We start from the raw sequence: 12,333 nt of genomic DNA on the forward strand, positions 1-12,333 counted from the left end.
AAGCTTGTATAGTGAATGCACACACACACACACCTGTATGGCGTGTCCAGCGATAAATGGATCTGTACTAAAACAGAGAGGGTATTTGCTGTCTGGGATTAAGGTTTCACAGTAACAGTGAATATATACCACAGTAAAGCCCAATTGTGAGCTGCTGAGCTATTCCATGGAACTAGCTCAGTTGTTTGCAGTGCTATGGTGCATTCCGATTTCTATGGGCACATTAACTAATCAATCAATTTTATTTATAAAGCCCTTTTTACATCAGCTGATGCCACAAAGTGCTGTACAGAAACCCAGCCTAAAATCCCAAACAGCAAGCAATGCAGATTTAGAAGCACGTTGGCTAGGAAAAACTCCCTAGAAAGGGAAAGTCAGGAACCTAGGAAGAAACCTAGAGAGGAACCAGGCTCTGAGGGGTGGCCAGTCCTCTTCTGGCTGTGCCGGGTGTAGATTATAACAGTACATGGCCAAGATGTTCAAACGTTCATAGATGACCAGCACGGTCAAATAATAATAATCACAGTGGTTGTAGAGGGTGCAACAGGTCAGCACCTCAGGAGTAAATGTCAGTTGGCTTTTTATAGTCGAGCATTCAGAGTTCGAGACAGCAGGTGCGCTAGAGAGAGAGAGAGAGTCGAAAACAGCAGGTCCAGGACAAGGTAGCACATCCAGTGAACAGGTCAGGGTTCCATAGCCGCAGGCAGAACAGTTGAAACTGAATCAGCAGCACGACCAGGTGGACTGGGGACAGCAAGGAGTCATCAGGCTAGGTAGTCCTGAGGCATGGTCCTAGGGCTCAGGTCCTCCGGGAGGAAAGGGAGAGAGAGGGAATTAGACGGAGCATACTTCATAAATTCACAAAGGACACTGGATAAGACCGGATAATTACACCAGATATAACTGACCCTAGCCCCCGACACATAAATTATTGTAGCATAGATACTGGAGGCTGAGACAGGACGGGTTGGGAGACACTATGGCCCCGTCCAACGATACCCCCGGACAGGGCCAACCAGGCAGGAAATTACCCCACACACTTTACCACAGCACAACCCCCACACCACTAGAGGGATATCTGAAAACCACCAACTTACTACCCTGAGACAAGGCTGACTATAGCCCACGGAGATCTCCCCCATGGCACGAACCCGAGGGGGCGCCAACCTGGACTGGAAGATCACGTTAGTGACTCAACCCACTCAAGTGACTCACCCCTCCTAGGGACGGCATGGATTGACATGTGCTATCTTGTTTTGAACCGAGTACCCTGCAGAGTATCTGAATTAATATGATAGGTTTAATTACTTAAGGAATCAGCTTGTCATTTTTGGGCTGTCAAAATGTACTCCTATATGACTGACTGTGACCCCCATGCTCTCGTCCGTCTCTCGTCCCCCACAGGGCTCTGTCTTTCCTGGGCGCCAGTCTGTGTCTCTCCCTGATGTTCATCTGCTCCTGGTACTATGCCCTGGTGGCCATGCTGATCGCTGGCTGCATCTACAAGTACATTGAATACAGAGGGTAAGAGTTACCGGATTCCACAGTAGCATGGTACATTGGTTCCCTTATCACAAACAGGACGCATGTTAGATTGTGTTTCTGAGTCCTCCTTTTTCTTGTTCTCTCAATCTCCAGGGCGGAGAAGGAGTGGGGTGACGGTATAAATGGTCTGTCGCTCAACGCCGCCCGCTACGCCCTCATTCGCCTGGAGGAGGCGCCGCCCCACACCAAGAACTGGAGGTGCGCGTGTGTGTGTGTGCGTGGTATTAGGTTTATGTGCATATACGTTTGTTTGTGCCATCATTGATGCCGCATTTCTGAACAACCAGCAATAACCAACTTTGGGACTGAACAACCAGCAATAACCAACTTTGGGGCTTTCTCAACAGTATAATTTTATGCTGGAGAATGTAGTGAATTGGTACCATTTGTCATCTGAGTAATCCAGAGAAAGAGAGTTACTATTTGATGAATCGCTGAGCCTTCTATGTAATCTCACTGTAAAAAAAGATACCAGTAAGCCTAAGCATAGCAGCCCCAGGACTGTGCCTGTCCAAAAAGTGGAGCATTTGCATCAGGAAAGAATGAGGTCAGTCTTTGGTCCTCTCCCTCATGCACCTGGCATCACCCACAGTCCCATTTCCAGGGAAAGCCCTAATCTACAGCGTCAAAATCAATATTTCTCCCTGTGCCATCTGGCCTGATGCGAATGGCAGGCTACCAAGTACTTCCTCCCATACATCGCCCACGCTCGTCTCGCGACGCGCCCCTAAGCCTCTTTACACAGTAACTGGCACTGTGCCACCAGCCTTCGACAGCAGGACCCATACTGGAGCCGTTAGGAATCCTCCATGTCTGACAAGTAGTATGGAGCTGCGGCTCAGAGGATTGTTTCTTCATTCTATGTAATGTATTCTCAGGGAATTTGGTGATGTTTCTTTTCCCCTGTTCAGAGAAATTTGTATTTGAAGTTGTTAGGTGTATGTCCCATCATGCATTCTGATATTACCAGGTTCTGACCACTAGATGGTGCTGTTCCTGGTGATTTTTATTTTTATGGGTTGGTGTCCATAAACTTCTTACAAGGTAAGAAAACCAATAGTTGGAACCGGTTCAGGGAACAGCTGGAAAATAGTTAAATTATTTGAGGAACAGAACCCGAACTGAAATCGAAAGTTATCTATACTGTTCTGGAACAGAACCGTTATTTTAAAAGCATGGGAACCGGTTAATAACATTCTTTGATGAGGAGCATTTTTTCCCAGTCCCTCACTCTGTCACTCAGAAACATATTCCAGCGTCTGCCTGCCAGCGGGAAATCTTTGCCAGTGGGTGTGCGTATGTGTAGGCTAGCTGCCCCTCCCCTCTGAAGCATAGGTTACTATAGCCTACTGATGACGTTACAGGTGTAATTCAGTAATTAGGGAGAGATGTTTAATAAGAGAAGAATGGATTTACTTTTTCAATGCTAGTTAAGGCTACTATAGTTATCACTTTTTCACAGTGGATGTTTTAACTACAAAAAGGTAAGACGTGTTTTTAATTTCAGTGCTGCTCTGCACACACAAGCTCGTCAGCTAGCTAACTAGCTAATGTTTTCTCTGGTCCAACCTTAAACCAACTCGGAAGTTCAACGACATTCAAAGTTACTCCACAGAAGCCGCTCCTCCGTAGGTATAATTCCGTGGGCCTAATTCAGATAATGCATGTCATAACAAGGTGCCCAGCTCTTCAAGGCAATCTTCCTCCATCCTCTCTCGCTCTCTCCTCACCCTCAAATGTTCAGTTGCATCTTGCACCCTACACTGTGATTGGCAGCACTGTGTGTGTGTTTGTCTTTCATTATGACTAAACCATGCTGTTACGGAAAAATACAATTTGCACTTAATTACTTTCCTATACAGATGAAATCGCTTACCCACTCCACAGCACTGATTGATTAAGTCATTTAATGTTGAGAATCACCTAACAGCACCATCTAGTGGTCAGAACCTGGTAATACCAGGATGTAGGATGGGACATAAACCTAACAACTTCAATGACTAATTACTCTGAACAGGGGAAAAGAAAAATCACCAAATTCACTGAGAATACATTACACAGGATGAAGAAACAATACTCTGAGCCGCAGCTCCATTCTACTTGTCAGACATAGAAACATGATACTGTATACTCGTTGTCTGGGTGGGATTGGCGTGGGGTGTGAGGTGTGGGGGGTCCGTGGGTCCTCATATCTTACTCATCATTAGAAAAAAGTTTGGTCCAAATCGGATGTTAGGTACTATATTTATTTAATATTATATGAATCCTAGAAATTAAAATGGCCAATTTGGGTGCAATCAATTAGGTCAAATTATATTTCAACAAAATAATGTTGCAGGAATGCTAATCTTATCTGTTTCTAACTACAGAAATGATTTCAGAAAAATCTGAGATGTTGGGTGTCATGACTTGCTGAGATGACATGGGAACGACCCATTACTTAATCCAATCAGCTGCAGCCATCAGGAATCCCATCAATAGATGTTTAAAAGTTCACCTTTAGCCGTGCAGGCTTATAGCAATCTCATTTTGAACTCAAATGTCTGTACAAATGTCACTGCAATGTTCCCAGGTGTTAATACAGATAGCTAGACAATAATCTGAAATTCAGTGCCCTTTATCATCTCATCATCAAAGCAATGTGTTGGACCAGTATGAGTCTTGGTCAGCCTTGTATAATACAATACAGTATGACTTGTCTGATGTTTCACCGCACCTGTCTTCCCGGGTCGTAGGCCCCAGATGCTGCTGCTATTGAACCTGGATTCTGACCACACCGTGAAACACCCACGCCTGCTCTCCTTCTGCACCCAGCTCAAAGCAGGCAAAGGCCTGACTATCGTGGGCTCCGTGCTGGAGGGCACTTACATGACCAAGGAGGCCGAGGTCAAGAAGGCCGAGCAGGTACTGTAGTCACGGGCTCAGCTTATACACCGTGGACGCGTCTCAATAGTCGTAAGTGGCTTCCAATCCCTGTCTGTTCTGACGTGTACCTGGTAGGTGAGAGAAATATGGTGGGAAAGCCTTGAACGTACCTGTGATTATGGATGAACGGGGGTCTGGAGAGAGACACGTTAGATTACTAGATGTGTCCTATGTGTCTGACAAAGACCTGTTAAGAGAACCAACCAGAGAGGTTTAGTGGCTGCTGACATTTCCAGTCTTATTCCACTGGCAGAGACTGCCTGCCTTCTACTGGTAGACCAACATAGACATTAATTACCAGGTTGAGTCCATTCCGATTGTGTCAAGTCAGTCTGGCTGTGGTAACTAGTGGAAACCTTCTCTCACTCTTCGTGACTTTCTCCATCAGAACATCAAGTCGTCGATGACGACGGAGCGTACCAAGGGCTTCTGCCACGTGGTGGCGTCGTCCAACCTGCGTGATGGTTTCTCCCACCTCATCCAGACAGCAGGCCTTGGGGGCATGAAACACAACACGGTCCTCATGGCCTGGCCCGGCACCTGGAAACAGTCCAACGACCCCGTATCCTGGAAGAACTTCATCGGTGAGTCAGTGTGACCCACTTGGATTTGAGACCACATCAAAACTGTCTTAACATTAGCTCAGGATGTTTACTTGTCATGTGAGCATAACCCCTATCACCCCTAAACCCCATGCAATACCATTACGTAGATGGCGTGCATGCATGCGCTTAACAGCATTTCTCTCTGTCCCCTCCACAGAGACTGTGCGTGAGACCACAGCGGCCCATCAAGCCTTGCTTGTGGCCAAGAACGTGGACAGCTTCCCCACCAACGCGGACCGCCTGGGCCAGGGCACCATAGACGTGTGGTGGGTTGTCCATGACGGAGGACTGCTCATGCTACTGCCCTTCCTCCTTCGCCAGCACAAGGTATCTATAGTGGCGCCATTCACAGTCTGTTGGGATGGAATATTAAAAACACGCATGCACCGCCAAACGCGCTAACATATGCACACACTTAGTTATTAACACACACAGATAGTGGCACGTATCATTATACACCCATAACCTAGACTAGGGATGACTTGTGTTCACACTCCCCCTCTCTCTCTTGCTCTCTCTTCCTGTCTCTCCACGCATCTCAGGTGTGGAGGAAGTGTAAGATGCGTATCTTCACGGTGGCTAATATGGATGACAACAGTATTCAGATGAAGAAGGACCTGCAGATGTTCCTCTACCACCTCCGTCTGGACGCAGAGGTGGAGGTGGTAGAGATGGTGAGCTTACCTGTAGACCTCTGGGGCACTGACATCTCCCTATTGACCGATAGCTTGAGATGACGACACCTGAGGTGTAGCTCAATCAAGTCAAGCACTCTTAAATGTCTCTCAAATTTGTCAGTTTCTTTTGATATTCTTAGATATTAAAAGGAAGAAACTCTCGTACTCTGGAGATCTTGGAAGTGCCTCAAACACTTTAAAACTAATACAATGTTTAATTCAATAGAACTTCATCAAGGGTCTCCCGAGGGGCGCAGCGGTCTAATGCACTGCATCACAGTGCTTGAGGTGTCACTACAGACCCGGGTTAGATCCCAGGCTGTGTCACAGGCGGTTGTGACTGGGAGACTCGTGAGGCGGCGCACAATTGGCCCAGCGTCGTCCGGGGTTAGGGGAGGGTTAGGCCGGCCGGGATTTCCTTGTCCCAATGCGCTCTAGCTGACTTCGGTCGCCAGCTGGATGGTGTTTCCTCCGACACGTTGGTGCGGCTGGCTTCCGGGTTAAGCGAGCGGTGTGTCAAAAAGCAGTGTCGGCTTGGCAGGCGTGTTTCAGAGGATGCATGGCTCTCGACCTTGGCCTCTCCCTAGTCCGTAGGGGAGTTGCAGTGATGGGAGAAGACTGTAACTACCAATTGGGGAGAAAAAGGGGTGAAAATAAAATAGTTTCATCAGGGTTTTGTTAAATATAAAAAATGTATAATGCTTAGTTTACCCTTTGGATAATGTGTGTGTGTGTGTGTGTGTGTGAGTACAGCACGACAGTGACATCTCAGCCTTCACCTATGAGAAGACCCTGGTGATGGAGCAGCGCTCTCAGATGCTGAAACAGATGCAGCTGTCGCGGACGGAGAGGGAGAGAGAGGTAACACCGCCCCCTGTCTGCAGGACACACTCATTACAACAGTGCAGCAATCGCCCTTCAACATTGTGCCCCAAATGGCACCCTATTCCCTTCATAGTACACTACATTTGAACAGGGCCTATAGGCTCTGGGCAAAAGTAGTGCGCTAAATGCGGAGTGGGGTGCCATTTGGGATGCACACCAAGTCAATATGGGAATTAAGCGAAGTATTGATATAATCTGTTATTGTTTTGCTACACCTTTATCAGAAAATGAATGGTATTTTCCTTTAGAACTTTATCTTGAAGTGTTTTAAATGCAATGCGGTTGTTTCAGGTGTCTTTCTTGAGTGCACTTATTTTAAGTTGGTCTGTAAAGAGAAAACTGTCATGGGAATGTGATTTAGTTTGTCAGTGCTTTGGGTCACATTGAACAGCCATGGATATACCCTGACCTCACTTGGCTGGAAAGCTCTCATATTACCTGATATTACATTAGGGAGGTCTTATAAGCATACAGTAAATAGATAGGACATACAGTAAATAGATAGGACATACAGTAAATAGATAGGACATACAGTAAATAAATAAGACATACAGTGCCTTCAGAACGTATTCACAACCTTTGACTTTTTCCACATTTTGTTGTGTTATAGCCTGAATTTAAAATAGTTTTTTTTTAATCACTGGCCTGCACAAAATACCCCATAATGTCAAAGTGGAATTATGTTTTTTGAAATTATTTCAAATGAATTCAAATGAAAAGCTGAAATGTCTTAAGTAAATAAGTATTCGACCCCTTTTTTATGGCAAGCCAGAATAAATTCAGGAGTATAAATTTACATAACAAACCACATAATAAGTTGCATAAGTGTAAGTGTTTTTCATAATATTTGAATGACTACCTCATCTTTGTACCCCACACATACAATTATCTGTAAGGTCCCTCAGTCGAGCAGTGATTTTCAAGCACAGATTCAACCACAAAGACCAGGTAGGTTTTCCAATGCTTAGCGAAGAAGGGCACCTATTGGTAGATGGGTAAAAAGAAAGCAGACATTGAATATTCCTTTGAGCATGGTGGTTATTAATTACACTTTGGATGGTGTATCAATACACCCAGTCACTACAAAGATACAGGTGTCCTTCCTAACTCTGTTGCCGGAGAGGAAGGAAACCACTCAGGGATTTCTACATGAGGCCAATGGTGATTTAAAATAGAGTTTAATGGCTGTGATAGGAGGAAACTGAGGATGGATCAACAACATTGTAGTTACTCCACAATACTAATCTAAATGACAGAGTGAAAAGAAGGACGCCTGTACATAATACAAATATTTCAAAACGTGCATCCTGTTTTGCAACAAGGCACTAAAGTACAACTGCAAAAAATGTGGCAAAGCAATTCACGTTTTTTGTCTTACAAAGTGTTATGTTTGGGGAAAATCCAATACAACACATGACTAAGTACCACTATCCATATTTTAACACATAGTGGTGGCTGCATGGGTATGCTTGTAATCATTAAGGACTGGGGAGTTTTTCAGGATAAAAAAAAAAACAGAATGGTGCTAAGCACAGGCAAAATCCTAGAGGAAAACCTGGTCCAGTCTGCTTTCCACCAGACACTGGGAGATTAATTCACCTTTCACCAGAACAATAACCTAAAACACAAGGCCCCATCTACACTGGAGTTGCTTCCAAGAAGACAATGTTCCTGAGTGGCCAGGTTAGTTTGTACATTTATTTGAAAATATATGGCAAGACCTGAAAATGCTTATCTAGCAATGATCAACAACCAATTTGAAAGAGCTTGAAGAATTTTGAAAATAATAATTGGCAAATGTTGCACAATCCAGGTGTGGAAAGCTCTTAGAGGCTTACCCAGAAAGACTCACAGCTGTAATCGCTGCCAAAGGTGCGTCTACAATGTATTGAATCAGAGGTATGAATACTAATTATGTAAATTAGATATTTCTGTATTTAATTAAAAAAAAAAAAATTGCTACAAATTCTAAAAGCATGTTTTCATTTTATCATTATGGGGTATTGTATGTAGATGGATGAGAAAGCAAATCAATTTAATTCATTTTGAATTCAGGCTGTAACACAACAAACTGTGGAATAAGTCAAGGGGTATGAATACTTGCTGAAGGCACTGTATTGTTTTAAACATTTTAGTCATTTAGCAGACACTTATCCAGAGCGACTTACATGAGCAATCAGGGTTAAATACCTTGCTCAAGGGCACATTTTTCAACTAGTCGGCTCAGGGATTTCGACCGGGAACCTTTCGGATACTAGCCCAGCACTCTACTTGCCACCCCTGTATGTTATTGGTTTGTGTGTATCAGGGCTATCCTAGCCCACCTTGGCCTAGTGTTCGTTGTATGACCTTTGGCCCCCTCTCCTGTCTGGCTGCGTATGCGGTACGGGGCAACACGGCCCTCAGATTCAGAGTATCACTGACTCGTCACGTAGCTCCATCAGGAGGAATAACCAAACCGGAGCCACGGGCTCAGGATCTGGCCCCAGGCAAGAGCTGGAGGACACACAGGAGGACGAGGTAGCCAACACCCACCATCTGTACCCCCAATGCCCCTGTGACTGCAGCCTCTCACCCCCACTGAGACTACCATTACACCCCAGTCACCAACCCCCAGAGACCACACTTACACAGCCACATCCACAGCTGCTAACAGTCAGGGACCTAAAGTAAGTTAAAGCCCAATCAAACTGTCCAGTTAAAGTCATCCCCGGATAGACCCTCTATGGTAGATGGTGACCGTGGCTGTGTAACTGTGCAGGTTACTCACCGTAGTGGCATAATGGACATCATGGACTCACCTCATTCCGCATGCGTGCACTGTGGTGTAATCCTCCTTTTTGTTCATCTCTCCTTCCTCCCCTCACACACTTATATAGTATCCACACACTTTCTGTCTCTAAAACTAATACTAAATCATATAAAAAAAGAAATATAAATATTTTTACTTAACCTAAGTAAAAATGAGTAAATCTAAACAGAATTTTCCCCAAAAATTCAAAAAATGAATAGAAATAAAAACAAAGATAAAAACACAACTATAATAACCTACCTGGTTTGTGCAACTCTATGGTTTCTAGCCTGTAGTCTCTCTCTTTTGTTCTCTCTCGCTCTCTCATCATCTCCCTCTCCTTCAGGCCCAGCTGATCCATGACAGAAACACGGTGTCTCACGCCGCGCTTAACGACAAGGCCGACGCTGGCCCTGACCGGGTCCACATGACCTGGACCAAGGATAAGTTCCTCACCGAGCGCAACCGCAACCGCGCCGAGGCCAACATGGGCGTGCGCGACATCTTCAACATGAAACCGTAAGTCAGGTGCTACTTATGAACCCTCTTATCCTTAAACCTTCCAGAGCCAAGTGGACAGTTGCTCACACTGCAGGTGCCCCGGAGCCTGCCGGTTTGAAATGGTTACATGTCCTGCATGGTGTGTGTTCAGGCTGCGTTGGCATGTTCCATGTTGACCTGTGTGACTGTGTGTGTGGACACATCCAGTGCATGCCCCACCACGCAGACCAAATGCATTGTCTGAACTAATGATCATCATGTCTTTGTGTGTCAGAACCCACCATCTCAAAAAGGCAGATATAACCACTAGTACATTACATAGCCCAAAATTGTAACAAGCCCAAATATGATTTGGATACTATAAAGACCGTTTTTAAAGGGATAATTCACTTCCAAATCAAAGTTTGTCTGATGTTTTCGTGCTTCTTGACTACTTTTGAGTAATGAAAACATCTGACTTTGACCATCCCTTTAAACTGAGGGAAGTGTTTAACTGTGGGGTGGTTGGCATGTGCAACAGGAGACATGCAAGGGGTTTCTATAAAACATCTAAGTCGGTTTCTGTTGTTTTGTCTCGTTTTCCTCCTTCTAGAGAGTGGGAGAGTCTGTAAGTCACATTTCTCTTTGCCATAGTGCCGTAGGCTGTGTGTGAATGTCTGTGTACAGTAGTCCTTTTCTGTCTCCTCCATATTGTTGACCTCCCAGCCACTGGGACTATGTGTGTGTATGTGTGTGTGCATGCAAGTGTGTTTGTTTGTGTGTGTGTACCTGTGTGATGGGAGGGTACACATGTCATGTTATGTAGCATGTGCAATCAAAATTGCGCTTTCCATACAGACCTTAGCCGTGTAAACAATATTGCTTTATTTCCCATGCATCTGTTCTGTATAGGAATAGAACCAAAGAATTAAGAATATCAGTGGTCCAAAATCCATTTCAATTGGTCATTGCAATCAACATGATATTGTCCTTAAATCTCAACTGGGTGGAAAGCGTATGTTTTTTTTGGAAGTGCCTCATTGTATTTGTGATGTGGCGATTTCTGCTTCAAACCATTTGCATATCATGCTCTGCATTTTTGGTGTTGCTGTGCACTCTAACTCAAGAAGGGCTTTCAATATTACACCCAATATCACATTGAACTGGTCAATTGAATATTGGAATACTGTGTATACAACGCAGTGCTAGGAACCAGGTAGTTTGACTCCTGGATGCTAATTGGCTAAAAGCCGTGGTATATCAGACAATATACCACAGGTATGATGCAAAACTACTTGTTTACTGTTCTTTTTATGTTGGTAACCAGTTTATAATAGCAATAAGGCACCTCAGGGGTTTGTGGTATATGGCCAATATATCACTGCTAAAGGCTGTATCCAGGCACACCTCCTCATGCCTTTATTGCTTAGTTATACAATGGAATATTTCATACCCACAGGCTTGCCCATTGTATTTGTCAGTATACCAGGTCTACAATAGTTTATCCTCTCTACCACCCTACTGCCACTGCTGCTGTTTGAAGTGTGACGCTGCTTTGACTGCCCATCCTGAGCCTTCATTCAGAGTGACATAATAACTCCCAAGGCTTCACTATCATAACCACCAGCTGGCCTGCTTCATGTTCTCATCTGTGTGCTAAAGGCTGCCAATCTGACAATAGCACTGTAATTGTTCATTTAAAAAAAACATGATTAGGAAGTGTTTTGTCAATCATTAATGAATGTTTAGACTAATGAGTGTTACGTGAGAAGAGTGACAGATTAGTTTCCATGTTTCTAGTTAGGATTCAATGTAAAGAGCTTTGAGCTTCTGAAAAAGTGTTATGTAAATTCAGTCCATTAATATTATTGGAGAAGTCAGGGACAGAAGTTAGAGGGTCAGGGTTGTGTTGGGTTCAGCCTGCTCTTCTTCACTGTCATCCTTGTGTGGTATAGGAACCAGTCCAACGTGCGCCGGATGCACACTGCGGTCAAGCTGAACGAGGTGGTGGTCAACAAGTCACAGGGAGCCCACCTGGTCCTGCTCAACATGCCGGGACCGCCCAAAAACAGAGGGGGCGACGAGAACTGTATCCTTTACAGCCAAATGTCTGTTTATTCAAATTTTACTATGCATGTCTTTTGAATTGTACATTGCTTAGTTGAATATGTTTACCCCAAGTTAACTTGAAAGGTATCGTCATCAGCGATCTGACAAGGTCGAGGATGATCTCTTTACAAAGGTTGTTTAGTTAATAGTTAAGTTGTTGATTGTACACTATATATACAAAAGTATGTGGACACCCCTTCAAATGAGTGGATTTGGCTATTTCAGCCACACCCGTTGCTGACAGCAGTGTTCTCTCAAAAAAAATTCTGCACTGAGCAAATTTCAGGTCTGCTGAGTGCAAACTTGAATGTGTGAT

General features: G+C 44.5%; 1 protein-coding gene across 2 annotated transcripts in view; it reads left to right on the forward strand.

Annotated features, from left to right (window-relative positions):
- The window catches only part of slc12a7b (solute carrier family 12 member 7b), a 58,118-nt gene that overhangs the window by 40,692 nt on the left and 5,093 nt on the right, over nucleotides 1–12,333 (forward strand). The window contains exons 15-24 of one of the 2 annotated variants that reach the window (XM_038997683.1): nucleotides 1,405–1,524; nucleotides 1,639–1,743; nucleotides 4,281–4,449; nucleotides 4,859–5,054; nucleotides 5,233–5,402; nucleotides 5,618–5,749; nucleotides 6,506–6,613; nucleotides 9,775–9,947; nucleotides 10,522–10,536; nucleotides 11,864–11,997. In XM_038997683.1, coding sequence (XP_038853611.1) covers nucleotides 1,405–1,524; nucleotides 1,639–1,743; nucleotides 4,281–4,449; nucleotides 4,859–5,054; nucleotides 5,233–5,402; nucleotides 5,618–5,749; nucleotides 6,506–6,613; nucleotides 9,775–9,947; nucleotides 10,522–10,536; nucleotides 11,864–11,997 — 1,322 coding nt within the window. The remainder of the gene's footprint in view (nucleotides 1–1,404; nucleotides 1,525–1,638; nucleotides 1,744–4,280; nucleotides 4,450–4,858; nucleotides 5,055–5,232; nucleotides 5,403–5,617; nucleotides 5,750–6,505; nucleotides 6,614–9,774; nucleotides 9,948–10,521; nucleotides 10,537–11,863; nucleotides 11,998–12,333) is intronic. The other variant, XM_038997684.1, reaches the window with a different exon arrangement.

This window comes from Salvelinus namaycush, chromosome 7 (genome assembly GCF_016432855.1).
Source record: "Salvelinus namaycush isolate Seneca chromosome 7, SaNama_1.0, whole genome shotgun sequence".
NCBI lineage: Eukaryota > Metazoa > Chordata > Actinopteri > Salmoniformes > Salmonidae > Salvelinus > Salvelinus namaycush.